The sequence below is a fragment of the Eupeodes corollae genome, chromosome 1, assembly GCF_945859685.1.
Source record: "Eupeodes corollae chromosome 1, idEupCoro1.1, whole genome shotgun sequence".
Taxonomy (NCBI): Eukaryota; Metazoa; Arthropoda; class Insecta; order Diptera; family Syrphidae; genus Eupeodes; species Eupeodes corollae.
Genome location: NC_079147.1, coordinates 59,972,489 through 59,987,507, shown reverse-complemented (window position 1 = coordinate 59,987,507; position 15,019 = coordinate 59,972,489). Strand labels below are relative to the sequence as shown.

Sequence of the window (15,019 nt, the reverse complement as noted above, 5' to 3'; positions counted from 1 at the left end):
AGCAAATGTTCAGATAATTGAACTAGAGCTTCCGTTTGGAGTCACATTACGTTCTTTTCCTTACGATTGTCACGTGATGTCGAAGCTCCATTGTGATAGCATGCATTAAATTCCTATGGCTGAACTCGTAAACGTCAGTTGAAGCCGAAGATGAAGCCTTTGACATTTAACACAGAATCAACAGATCTGTTCCTTTTCTTGATTTTCTTTGCAAGTCTCTCAAGCTCTAGGACTAAAATTTACACACAATAAGAAAAGTTGGGAGTATATGAACAAGACTTGTGTTACTTAACAGTACTTTATGAGTCCATGCATACGGGTTTCAAAGTATTCATTGCAGTCATAATATTTTGTTTATTGTGTCTTCACATACAAATTTGTATAGGTACATCTTCATGGGTAGTCCGAGTGTTGGTAATCAAATCTTGAATCAAGAAAATGATGATAGCTTCAACATTCATATTCCATATAGTATCTTCTACCTCTATCTCCTACCATTTTATGTTTGACTTTGAATGTGATATGTGAACCTCGCTTTAGATGTTGACAGTTCAACAAAGAAAGTAATTTTAGGCGGGAAATCTTATCGATCGATTTTTTTTCTTCGTTTCTTTTTCGAGTTTTTTTTCTTCAGTTTGTTGTTTATTTTGTCTTCTTGTTTTTATTACATTTTTGTTTTTATCACACACGTTGTCGAAAAAAATTAGTATTTCACTTGCTTCTTTCACACTTTTCAAAAAGAGTGAAAATAATACAAAGGCACGAAAACAACAAACAAAAGATAAACAGGCATTGGTGTAGGTTCGGCTTTACTTTTTGATTATTATGTTTTTTTATTTTATGGAGTGGTGGTATTTTGGACTCTTTGTTTTGCCGGCTATTTAAAAAAAAAAACGAACAAACACAAAATTTAAAACAAATAATAATCTCAGATTATGCAAAATAAAAGATGAGATGATTGTTCCTTTTTTTTAAAATACATTTTTGGAGAGAATTGTCTTTGTCTTTCTTTTTTTTTAGTGATGTTTTAATTTAATTAGGCTTTTCCGGTTTAGCCATTTTAAGAAGATTCATAATAAGCTTTCAACATGAATTAAATTTAGATTAAGGTAGGCATATATGTTGGTAGTTAGGTCCGAAAGCATAAGTGCCTTAAATGTATTAAATAAAACTTCCAAATTATTATACCTATTTAGCTTCCCATAATACCAACATGTACCTAGTTTCTTAAATTCTAAAAGTCTTTTTTAGATAATAAAGTAGCTATTTCGTAAATTGCTAAATATTGAAGTCGGCTAGTTAATGGGCACGTTCAGGCGTCATAAGGGACTTGAAAGTAAGGCAAGTTTCTAGTATCTGATTGGCTAGCTGCCAAAAAATGCCTTCCAATTAAGGTAACTTTATTGGAAAGTTGTCTGGAAAGTACGTCAAGAAAAATATCCCTACTATCAAGTCAAGTCAACTTACATACATATCGTCGCCCGAGAATTGGTTTGTTCCATACGCCACTTTTGGCGGTTTTGAGTTAGGAATGGATTCTATGGTAATTTTGTATGCTCTTTCTGAATCTGTGATCAGATTTGCGCCAAGTCTTTTCAATCCCGAGATATCCAACATCAATTTTGTTCCATATCCACCAAAATCAACATTTTCTAGAATTGTTTTGTGCCATAAACCATTTTTCGGCGTTTGGGACATTTTTTCCATATAATTTTTGTCAAGTTTTTTGTCAAAATTGTTTTGTTCCACTTGCATATTATGGTGACAAGGAATAGAAAAAAATACTAAGAATGTTAAGAATTGGTTTGTCCTACGTGCACTTGTGTTTAAGAAATGCTATGTTTATGGGACAATGATCGCAAATAAAATTTTAGTATTGGTTTGTGCCATATCCATTACAATTGTGTAGATATCCCAAGACAATTGTATGAATCGCACCCGAATTTTACTATAAGAGTAGGCTTAATATGTTCAATCTAACTGCAACAGTAGTAGTTGCTATCCCTGGTATAAAAAGATTTACTTATTGCGTAGTTTGGACAGAAGCTCAGGAAATGACATTGCAAGTGCATTAATAAAAATTTTGGAAAGGCTGATCGAAGTATACCCCACCTTAAAATCTATCATACTATGGAGTGATTCATGTGTTCCGCAGAATAGGAACTAAATCAATTCCACCGCAATTAAAATGTTCCTAAACCGAAGTGGTGTAGAGATGATTGTCCAGAGATATTCCAAGCCGGGACATTCCTTAACTCAGAAGGTGGATTGCATTCATTCGGCAATCGATAAGTATTTGAAAAACATAGTCATCGATAGTCTACTGCACCTAGTCAAGCTTTTAGCAAGCATGAACACAGACAAAGTTGAACTCAAAAAAAAAAAACTCAAATGCTTCCTGAAGATTTTGGCGTATTCCATTTTGGCTAACAAAATGGACTTCAGCAAAGTACCTTTTTCCAAAGTAAAAATATTGCTTTATGAAAAAAATTTCGTTTTTGAAATAAAATTTAAAAACTTGGCGAAAGAAAAAGAGTACAAAACTGTAAGTTTATTTAAGACAGCCACCAAGGGTTCACTACCACCACCGAAAAATTAGCTTTGTTGAAAATAACAAGCCTTTAAAACACCAACCTCAAAAGAAAAGAAGAAAGACCTTAAAGACCGTTTTTACCTGAAATTGATAAGCAATATCTTAAAACATTGCTTAATATTTAGAAACTAAAAAAGTGATAGCAGTAGAACTGCTTTTTTATTTTGTTTTTACCAAATTAATGTATTTACAATGCACTACCTTTTTAAGTAATGAATTAATAAGAATATTGTACTGTAAATGAAAACTTTGTTATAGCAGTAGAACTGCTTTAATTTTTGTTTGTTTTTTTGTTTATTTTTAAAGAAAAATATTTATTTTTTATTTTGTTTTTTTTTTTTTTTTTTTTTTAATATAGACTTTATTGAAAACAAATATATAATCGATTTTCTTTTAAAATTTTAGCATCCAACAACATGCTTTCTTGCCTTTCACAATATATATTGATGAGAATTCGTTTTGTGAAATATTCATTTTTGTGTGTTCGACGTGTATGGAAAAAAAATCATTTTCAAAATGTATGAGGTGGGATACAAGCTAAAAAAGTAGACTTTTGTGCTGATTAACGTATCTTGTTAACGGTAAAGCAAAACACTTTGAAAATTGGTAGGTGAAGTCTTAATAAGACTAACTTCAATTTAAAAAAATAAAAATAAAATCCTATCGCACCGTTTCGGAGTACTAAGTACGCGAACCTTTAAATGCGTTTTTCTCGAAAAAGTGCCAATGGCGTATGGAACAAACCAATTCTAGGGCGACGATATGTCAAAATGACAACTGATCATGTTTTTTTCATTCAAGTAAAAGCTAAGCTTTACTACTCCACAATTTATTTATTTTTTTCACAATTCTATTTAATGATTTCTGTAAAAGGGCTCTTTGTCAATTAAAAAAAGAAATAAGTAATATTTACCTACAATACGAAAGGCAAATCGTAATGGACTTATAGCTTGTCTGGCGAGTGTTTTATAGACAATAATGTGTTTGGCAGTTCTTGTACTATGAACTTAAAGTAGAGGTTTGTGAAATTCATGACACTTGGAAAACTAACTACTTGCCTTGGTCAAAATGTACGTTCAAAGAATGAAGTTGACCGCAAATGAAGTCCCCTATGTTGCCTGAACCTGCCTAATATTTGTTTATATATCCGAGAAACGGGAAGCGGAAATTGAAACCATAGCTTTATTTAAAAAGGTAGAAATTACCCTTGTCAGCAAAATAAAGGTTTTTTTTTGTCCCACAAACGAAACATTACTTTTTCAAAGGATTAAGTTGTCCTAAATTCGAATCTTGTCTTAATTCTTCTATCACATAAAGTTTTAAGATATATTTCAAAATTTTACAGACGACCACAAACTTTGTTTTTAAAGCTAATGTAAACACAACATACTTCCTTATAGCCTTTTCACACCAATCCCAAAACCGGGTTTTCGGCACAAAGTTTTCGAATACCCGAAAATCCTTCACACCAAACATTTACACGTTTTCATTTGACATTCAAATTTATTTAACACCGATTGTCAAATTTATTTATATTGATGCAAAAATTTGTAAGTGAAAAGCTTTATTCTTTTCAAATTATTTGTGAAAATAAAGTGAATTCTAACCAAATTGATTTTAATGTAAAACTAGCTCGTCTCGAAGAAGAGTTTAAACTGAAGTTCTGGGGACGGTTGGAATGGGCTCACGACATGAACCAACAAGAACTGCAAGTTTGCTTGGCTGCAGCTATCCTCTTTCTTTACTTGAACCGGTCCGAACAATTCACTAAGGAGAAGCTAATTGTTTAGAAAATATATCATAGAATCGAAAAAAAACAAAACTGTAACATTTTCTTCTTCTGTCACAACAAATTCCATCCAAAATACTGAGCTTATGACTACTGCCCCTGTTGACCAAATGTGCCTTCAGAATCGCCAAATATTGTGGCCGTCCGAGCAACTTATAGGCAGGGTTGAGGAGATTCTGATCGATTTCGTGTAGGTCCTTATGGCCATAGCAGAAAAGGTCAATTCCTAGTTCCCAATTCGTACCAAAATCACACTCATCCAGAGCGATCACTTAAGCTGTTATGATGGGCTGCAATTTCTCCATGACTATCTCTTTGGTTTTCTTCCTTTGAGGATTCGCCTGACTTGTCCAAAGCACTGAGGATCTTTTTGATGTTGGCATCGCTGTCCATCAAGGGGCGATAGTTTTTATTTACTGGAACAACGATTCCCACATTGTGGAACGTTTTGGCGCAAATTTTCCTAGCCCGCTGCGACTTAGCCTCCACCAGAGATTTTCTTTCATACTTATTCTCCTCCACAAATGAACTTATCGCCTTTCTCATATCTCCCAAACCCTTGTTATTGAAGGGAGTTACCGGAAAGTTTTTCTCCAGGTAGTAAGCAAAAGCGTCGAACATATTTGTGGTGACGAGTTCGAAGACGCATCCCTTGGAAACGTCATTATGAACTATGAGCAAGTTTTCCCCGTCTTTGGGGTCGTCACGCCATAGTGAATTCCAGTTCCTCGCTTAACAAAGAGCGTTTGCAACTCTGGAGGATCATAAAAAACGGCTAGTGTCGCAAATAGTCACCTCCTCTTTTTTTTTCTCTTCCATATTCTTTAAATAATAAAAAAAAGCAATAATTGATTCTTATTTTGAAAGGCAATTGTATAAATAATATTACTAACCAAAACCAAATTTATTTCAAAATGAAATATTTGTTTTGACAGCAGCCATCAGCTGTTTTGTTTCCATTAAATTAAGCGCTGAATATTTCGAAAGGTTTGTTTGTTTAGTTCAACATTGAATTGCTACTTGTTTTCGAGAGGTTTTATATTAAACTTGTGGTTTACCAAAAATGTATGGGAAAACTTAAGTTTTCGATGTAGGTTTTCGGCCAAAACCGATAATTTCGCGAAAACCGGGTTTTGGAATTGGTGTGAAAAGCCTATTACAGTACATTTCCTGACGACTTTGTAAATCGTTCTCTTCTAAAGGGTGTTTTAATTTTTTTTTTTAAATTGACATCAAATTTACTTTATTCGAAGAGATAATGTTTTTACATTATAATTTAAATATGATTTTTGGCATATAAACGCCAAAACTGCCTCAAATGTTGTAGCCTTGTCTGGAGATCCAATTTTCTATGAAGTTCTCCAATATTTAGCAGCAAATGTCGTCCTCTAAGCGGTAAGTTGTATAGGACTTATTGGCGTAGACTAGCGACTTCACATATCCGCACAGAAAAAAGTCAAGCGTTAAGCCGCACGATCTTGATCTTTTAAGAACTTAATGTTGGGATAGCCCTGCTTAGTCGATGGATTCGTTACAAAAAATAAATGACTTAAACCGTTTTCCCTTATTCTGTTGAAAACCGTTTTAGCATAAACTGAGTATTAAAAAGGATTATAAGGGGCGTTTTTTTAAACTGCTTTCGGACAAGTGACCCACGCGAATAAATTACAGCCGAGAGTCTCAATTTTCGAACTCTTTGTCCAGTAATTGGGACCTTTTGTCAGCAAAAACGGGACAAATATTATCTTCCAAGGCGTCAATTACTTGAGATTATCTGCGTGTACAAGTGACTTCACTTACTTACTTACTTAGGTCCCCAGACCTGTTAAGTCCGTTGGGAACCTCTTAAGGGTCATAGGGCCTCTACTACACCTACGCGCCATCGTGTGCGGTTTCCGGAAATGTGTTTCAGTTCCCCCCAACGCTGATTAACCCTCGACTGTCCTGCGCCATGTGCTTCTCGGTTGTCCAGCTCTTTTTCCTTCTTGGGTGAGCGGATTCAACTGCATTTCGTGGCCTGCAATGTAGCCGTTACCTTTTCGAAGCGTATGTCCAACCCATTGCCACTATTCTATAGGTTCCTGACCTGTCCCTCTATGAAGGGCCTCATTTGTAATACGGTTTGACCAGAAAATCCTTAGGATGTTACGAAGATGGTTTTCTGGTAATGGCTAAAGTAACCTTCCAAGTGCTGCACCCATAAAGAAGCACAGATTCGACATTTGTGCGAAATAGTTGTATCTATGTTCTTAAGCTGATAGAGACGTCTTGTTCGTTTCCGCCTTCGATGGCAACGATGCTTACAAGGTATTGAAAGCTCTGCAGTTTTCCACCGGTTGCGAGGAAATATTTATTTGAAAGCGTGGTCGGGATCCGAGGCTGATCATTTTTGTTTTGACGGAATTAATTCTCAGACCCACAACTTCTGCTTCTCTTTCCACACTTGTTTTCATTCATGAGATCCATGACCTTATGAGAGAGTAAGCAAACATCGTCCTTGTAATCCAAGTGCTTTAAATAGGATGTCAAAGTCCATTGCATCTCTCCGCTACCTGACAAAGCTGTGCACAGTACATCGCTTATCACCAAAAAAACAATATTGGAGGCAGAATACAGCCCTGTCTGACTCCGCTTCGGATTTCAAAATCATCTGACAACCTACCATCAAAGCAAAGCTAACCAGATATACTCCCTGTTAACGCTATCAAAGGCCTTCTCGAAGTCGATGAACAGCAGGTGTAGTGGTGATCGGTATTTAAAGCACTGTTCAATAATGATCAGCAGGGTGTTAATGTAATCAATACAGGAGGATCCAGCGCGGAATCCTGCTTGTTCTGCATCGAACTATACTAAGTATAACTTTTGCTATTATTTAGGTAACGGGTGGTAGAACGCAAATTCCTTTCCAATTTTCGCACTTTGTAAGATCTCCTTTTTTTGGGAGTTTGACGATAATTCCCTTCTTCCACTCATTACTTTACACACTTACTTAATTAAAATGGCGCTAAAGTCATATGTGAACTCAAGCCTCACCCAACAACCTTTTCCATCTTAGATAAATGTCTCCAGTTATGTATTCTAAGCTTGGTGAGGTCACTTTCCAATTGTAAGCGCGGTCTTCCTCTACTGCTCACATAACAACACAACAAATAATCTAGCGGTGTTGCACCATCATATGCCCTACGCCACAGACCCACAACGCTTACAAAATGTTTTCTTCAAGAAATTGATGCGTAGCGCGAACTAAATTAACAAAATTTGCAAACGGTGTTTAGGAGTATTCTAGTCTATTCAGTATGAAATGGCAAATAAAACTGAGGATATTGTTTCCAGAGTGTAAAAAACACCCCTCACCATTTAAAAAAAAAATTCGCCCATGTATTTAGGAAGCTCAAAAAGCTTTACATGTATATTTTTTCGAATTTTAAAAAGTAATATCACGACAACCTGATAAAATAAATGAATACAAATAAATCATTAAGAACGATAACCTTCCTGAAGCTTCAAAACCTTACGACCTAAGCACTTATAAAAAAAACGTGTAATGTCGTTTGTATCTTTCCATTTTTGGTAATCGCTTAGTTTTTACAATTTCAAAAATTGCAGCTTAGTTGCCCAACTAGCGGGTTATTGGAAATGCAGCCTCTTATCGGAAAACCCTACAGTTCAAGTTATCAGTTTCTATACAATTTTGTTAAGAAGTATTGGCTGATCGAGCATGATTTTGATGATCCCTTTTATTTTTGATTAAGATCTGAATACAGTAAAAACCTTTAAAAAGACCTATTCTACACTATGGCAACGAGATTAAAAGACTGTTGATGCCCTTTTTTCTGTAATTCTTTAATTTTTAGCTCAACTAATAAATTGTCTATATTTATTTTACAGGATTCGTCGGGTCCGAATTTGGACTTTTATATATCGGATTCACTGCAAGACATGCTAGACATTGATATCCGCAGTGAAGTTGCAACACTTGTAGGCGGTAGCAATGAATTTGGATCATTTGGAAATGATCTACCCTCTTCATCATCATCGTTCGATCAAGTCGATTCAATTTCAAATGATGTCGCTTCCACATCAACACACAGAATTAAAAACGAACCCTCCTGGTTGCGAGAACCAACTTGGTCATCATCGAGTGACTACTATTCGGATGTTGGAGCTTGTGTTAATCCAATAACCGTTATACCAATTATCTCATCGATGTTATATAGATCACCAAAGACAACACTTAATACAAATGGTCTGCGTAATACATCATCACCGCCAGGTAGTCCGGTGGAGAATAAAAGTCATTTGCATTTTTCTCCTCAACAAATGAGAGTATCCTACCTTCGACCAGGTGCGGAACAGCAGAAGAATAAATTAGAACCAAATCATCAACAGCAACAGCAGCAGCAACAACAGCAACCACAACAGCAACAACAACAAAATCAATCGAATCCGAATTTGAATTCAAATTCAAATTTAAATTCAAACTCAAATGCAAATCCTTTAAATAATGTAGTAGTTCAACGTAAAAACAATGCAATTGATTCAATTAAAAAGGATTTATCCTCGGAGCTGAGGAAATCACCAACAACAAGTCTGATTAATAATAATGTTGTAAATTCATCATCATCATCATCATCATCGTCCACTATTACCTCATCGTCTTCGGCTGCCGTGAGTCAACAACAAACAAGACCAACTGCCACGGCCACCTCGACTTCAACATCATCGACATCAATATCTATGACACCTCTGTCGACGTCTTCCGGGGGTATAATCAATTCAAATGGAATTATTTCGACCGGAACGAATACAATTAAGCTAGCACCTGGAATTGGTGGGCTCACATTCGCCAATAGCATAACTTATAACAAGTTGAAGCAACAATCGACAACAACTAAGACGTCGTCGGGAGCACTTACCGCAAATGGAAATACCATCGTCTTGAAAAGAGATCGTGATTCTAGTCCGCTGCACAATATGGCCACATTGAATGGCAGCACCTCATTTCTGGGCAATCAAATGTCCGGCAAAATTCTCGCCCGCAATGTCATTCATACTAAGAACATCTCGCCAGCCTCACACATGCATTCTAATAATTCGTCAGGAAGCTCATCTGTGGCATCACCCTTGGCAAGTATGCAACCAACCCTCATCAGTGTGAAACCGAGTAAGATCAAGGTAGAGGTTGAGTCTGAGTTTCCCAAGCCAGCTTACTCGTATTCCTGCCTGATAGCAATGGCGCTGAAGAACTCACGAAGTGGTTCCCTGCCTGTCTCTGAAATCTACAGCTTTATGTGCGAGCATTTCCCGTATTTCAAGACCGCACGCAGTGGCTGGAAGAATAGCGTTCGTCATAATCTCTCAATGAACAAGTGTTTTGAGAAAGTCGAGAAACCAGCTACCAATGGCGGACAGCGCAAAGGGTGTCTGTGGGCAATGAACCCCCAAAAGATCTTGAAGATGGACGAAGAGGTCCAAAAATGGTCACGAAAAGATCCCATGGCCATCCGAAATGCTATGGTCTTTCCTCATCATTTGGAGGCACTCGAGCGAGGTGAAATGAAACATGGCAGCACCGGCGATAGTGATGCCGAACTTGATAGTCAGTCTGAGGTGGAGGAGACCAGTGATTCAGAGGAATTAGATCAGGAATTGGACGAAACGATTGTCGAAACTCATGAGATGTACGTAGAAGAGGATGATGACAGTGGTCCCCAACAGCATAGAGATTTCGATATTGAGGTAAGTTTTCTATTTATTTTTGTAAAATTTATTTAAACCCAAAAACTAACTTATGGTCTTATTTATATTTGTTTGTTCTACTAGGTTGAAGATTTTTATGATGCAATCGATATGGAGGACGACAAAGAAGCTGTTCGCCTGCAAATAAATGCCGATAATATCATTGAAATGACCTCATCCCCGACATCCTCAATCGACAACGATTACAATTCGCCAAAACGTGCACGTTTAAGTGTCAATTATTCGATAGGACCTGCTGGAGAAGTGCAACAACAATTCAAACAACATTCCCAGCAACATCAACCCCAAATCATTCACCAGCAGCACACACAAATATTGACTACAAACACCTCATTTCAACCTCAAAACCGAAGAAAAATGCAATTAGTCAATCGGATAGCATAGGACGAAGATGATTTTGTAATTTTCGAAGACAATTTTTGAGATCCATCCTCTCAAAAAATGTTCTCTCTTTTTCTCTCTCTCTCTATGAAACTTAAATTTAAATCCATGTGTTCTCATCAAGCACGTTATTATTATTATAAAAGAAGAAATATTCCTTATCCATGTCTTTATTCCATGTGGCAATTTACATTTACGCAAAAAAATAAGTCTTTGTCAATGTATACGTCGTCCTACCACCCCCTTCCCTCTCTCCCTCACCATTCGAAAAATGTTTAAACAAAAAAAAAATTACAAACAAAAAACTTATCGTCACAACAAAAAGGAATTCAATTTAATTTTTAATTTTTATTTTAATATTCCATTTATCTTACACACGAAAGAAAAAAGAAAAATATGTTTTAAGTTTTTGAATTTTTGACAAAATTCTTTTATGTTTCCATTATATTCCTCCCAACTTTCCTATTTTATTTTTAATTAAAAAATTCACTTAATTTTTCAAGTGAATGTTGAAAGTTACACAAAAAATGTTTACGCTTCTTTAAAATTTACATTTTGTTTGTTTTTGTTTTAGAAAATGAAATAGAATTTAATAAAAAGTATATAATTTTAATTATACTGTAAGTATGTAAATATTATATTAATTTTTGGTATTAAGTAATTTTAGTCTATAAGAATTAGTTGTTTAGTTCATTCATTCATTCATTCATACTACAACAATATAATATTAAAAAAAAGTAAGTCATTAAAAAAAAAATACAATTAGCAACAATAAAAACACAGAAAAATAAAAATAACTAAGAGGTCACTCGGTGGAGAGTTATAATTGTAAAATTGTAAACATTAAACTCTCCACCGATTGCTTTCTTGTTACAGACTTTGCCAAAGTGTTTTCTTTTCTTAATCCCTATGGTTTCTGTGAAGGAATAAAGCAAGTCAAGGTTTCGATTAATACAAGTATAAAAACCTTAGCTTAAAAGAAACAATTATATCAATGATTTGAGTAGATTCCAGTTGTTTGTCGAATCGAATAATAAACAATTGTTTATTTATATAACTTGGATTTTCAGTTCAATTTTGATTTAGTTTTTTCTTTTTATCATATTCCTTTACTTCTCCTCTTGTCTCATCTCTATCATCATTATCTTTAATATAAATTTTATCCAAAATGACATAATACAAAAAAGTACAACAATAAGTTGTTCTTCATATTTTCCATGAATTCAAGTTTGTGTAAGACGATTTTTTATCGATTGCTTTTGATTTCTTATTTTTTAGAAAATAAAGTCTTGATAAAAAGTAACTTTTCAAAGAATTGAAATCGATTCTTTTTGTTTTGTTATTACACAACATGCCGATTCAGTATTTTTTAATATTCTTTCTCTATATTTTTGTTTTGTTTTTCTCTCTTCTCAATTTGACACTCCAAAAACATTCTCATTTTGTATATATTTAGAACATTTAGACTTAAGTTAAGTTGAGTACCTATATACTTAAATATTAATAATTAGCTTAAATAATAAGCAATAAAAAACAAAAACAAAAAAAAAGATCCACTGAAAGTAACCAATTACAACAAACAGACATAAAAGAACAACAAAAACAAAACCTGCAGAAGAAGCATTTTTAATTTCCCATAAAATAAAAGTACAAATATGTAAAACAACAAAAATTCTTATATAAACATTATATATTATATATATTTATATGCAAAACCAATAACAAAACAAACAAAAAAATTAAATAAAATAAAATAAAAGAAATATTTTTCTACATAAATACATAAAAGTAACAATTATGTATTTTTTTCTTACATACGTACGCATTTAAATAGAATTAAATAAACAAAAAGAAAAAATTAAAAAAAAAATATCTTAAATTATAATTATTTGTATGTATAATCAAACTTAATTTTAGTAGTATTTTTAGGAAGTAATCCTATTTTAAACAAAAAAAAAAATTACAATAAACACAAAAAAAAGTTATAATAAAATTTGTAAAAAAAATAAATGAACAATGTTTTTTTTTCTTTGTTATTGAATTAATTAAAATTATATTCAATAAGTAAGAGGTGTCAAAATAAATTATGCATTTACATTTTTGTAATACAGTTTTATAAGTGAGACATGAAAACATGAAACAAAAAAAGAATAAAACGAAGTCAGAAAAAATAGTTTTTAAAAATATTTTGCTGTTTCTTTTATTGGATGGAAAATAAATTTGGAAACGTATGAATATTGAGGCAGATATGCAACCGGGAAATCTTTCTTGGGCACGAATTTTCAAAGCTATGTACCCCTAGTTAACCGATCGGAAATTTTTTCAGATTTGTAAGAAATATGCGAAAATATTTTTTCGGAGCAGATGAGTAGACTTGATGTTACATCAGTTAATACAAACATCCCCACCCACTTTTTTGGCGGAGAACTAACTCTTCTTGATTTATTTCTGGTGGATGATAAGAATAAAGTTTTGCTCTATGATCAGCTTTCTGCACCTGGTTTCTCCAAACATGATCTAATTTTTCTTACCTATAGTTTTATCTTCAACCCAGTAGTAATCACATACAAATATCGAGATCTCAAAAACATTGATTACTCCCAACTCGAAGAAGATACCCGAAATATAGACTGGCACAATATTTTTAACTTGTCTTCGTCCACTGCGCAGGTGCAGTTTTTAAATAATAATGTTGCTCAACTTTTTAATAGACACGTTGCCTTAAAAACTTTACAAAACAAATCAAATGATCCCAACTGGTTCACCAGTGAAATACGTATCTTAATGCAGCAACGTGATCGAGCGTACAACTCGTGGATAATTTATCGTTTACCTGAACTTAGACAAATATATCAGTCACTTCGCAATAGAGTTGTGATGGAAATTCGTTCAGCTAAGACTAGGATTTATTCGGGTAAACTTAATACCGCCGGCTTTAATAACTGACAGCTGTGGAGTAATATGCGTAGCATTGGGCTTGGTTAATCAAAACATAGTCATATTCAGCCCAATTCTAAATGAAAATTCCCAGGGAAATATTTCCCTTTTCCCTTCTCTCATATTCTAAACGAAAAATTCCCGGGGATTTTGTTCCCTTTTCTCTTTTCCCTTATTATAAACTAACTTCGAATGTGGGAACAAATACACCGAGAAAAAAGTAGGCATTCTAAATGTCAAAAGAAGGGAATTAAAAAATATATTTGGCGCGAGTTTCTTCCCGATAAATTTGGTGGGGAGTTTGACCAAAATGTAAGATTTTATTTATTTTTTAAAACAATAAATGTTAAAATTTAAGTTTTTTTAGGTCTAAAACAACAAACAAGTGCCAGCTTCAAATTCTGTTGAGTTTGATGGAAGCCCAACGCGATATTGCTTGTGGCTTCCAGAAAGGAAGCAAGGAGGAGGTGTTACTGTTTTGGCATGCGGCTGAAAATGCTTTAAATGCATCTGGGCCACCAAGCAAAAACATATCGGAATGGAAAAAGGTAATTTTTTTAAACGAAAATTCGATAATTTATTATTAAGAAGTGCGTGTTATTATTTTAGGTGTGGTGTGACCAGAAAAAATATGTTAGAGCTAAGGCTGCTACAAACCTTAAGGCCAGAAATGGTACTGGCGGTGGGCCAAACAAAGAACAAAAACTTTCCGACTATGAACAGGCTGTCTACGACTTAATTGGGATGAAAGAGTCAATAGAAGGTGTAACAGCAAAAACTTTTGGCCTGGAAACAAAAAAGGTAAACAAAGAAAATGTTCAACCTCCGGAAAACGAACCTGTAGTTGAAGGATACCTCCAGGAATTAGTTATTGAAGCCCTATATGACGAACCAGAATCAACACCAGTAAATACAACGCAAAGGGGTTACCCTCGTCCGAGTACAAGTAGTACAAAGAAAAGGACTGCCTCAGAAGCTTTTGATGAGGAACTTAACAGCCCTATTATGGCTATCAACTATCAATTATTTGATAATTGATAAGTTCTATCAATTTATTGATAATTTGGTATTATGAGTATCAAATGATACTTTTTCACCCATTGTGAATACTTATCAATATACGATTATGAATAGGTTTTGTTTGGTATTTGACGTTTGTCATTTGTGTTCAGTTCTTGTGTTTTGGTCTATAAATAATTTCGGCGGAATAATGAAAGTTGTTTTCATTAAATAAATTTCTCTTTTTTCTTAATAATGTTTTGTTTATTTAGGAGTAGAATAGTTAGCAACATAAAACAAATAGAAATGATTGTGGAACTAATGGAGAAAAAACCTTAGTTCCTCAGTACAATTGCGTTCAAACAACAATCTAGTGAAGGCATTTCGTTCTTCGTTCTTCATATTCAATAAAAACTACAAAAAAAAAAATGTATAAATCGTATTTAAATTACAATTCTTTACCATTAACGAATGTTTGATACATTTGTCAACGAAGATTTTGTAGCTGATAGAATATTTGATGGGTATCAATATGTTTGATAGCTGTAATACCGATTTTA

At 34.1% G+C, this 15,019-nt stretch overlaps 2 protein-coding genes across 2 annotated transcripts in view; both read left to right on the top strand.

Annotated features, from left to right (window-relative positions):
• Nucleotides 1–12,709, top strand: part of LOC129939627 (probable serine/threonine-protein kinase DDB_G0282963) — a 38,615-nt gene extending 25,906 nt beyond the window's left edge. The window contains exons 2-3 of the mRNA XM_056047714.1: nucleotides 8,271–10,121; nucleotides 10,206–12,709. Coding sequence (XP_055903689.1) covers nucleotides 8,271–10,121; nucleotides 10,206–10,526 — 2,172 coding nt within the window. The 3' untranslated portion in view covers nucleotides 10,527–12,709. The remainder of the gene's footprint in view (nucleotides 1–8,270; nucleotides 10,122–10,205) is intronic.
• A 976-nt stretch (nucleotides 12,710–13,685) lies between these two features.
• LOC129939537 (uncharacterized) lies at nucleotides 13,686–14,742 on the top strand. The gene is made up of 4 exons (XM_056047580.1): nucleotides 13,686–13,772; nucleotides 13,828–14,008; nucleotides 14,070–14,457; nucleotides 14,732–14,742. Coding segments are annotated over exons 1-4 (582 nt in total). The 5' UTR covers nucleotides 13,686–13,770.
• The last annotated feature ends 277 nt before the right edge of the window (nucleotides 14,743–15,019 follow it).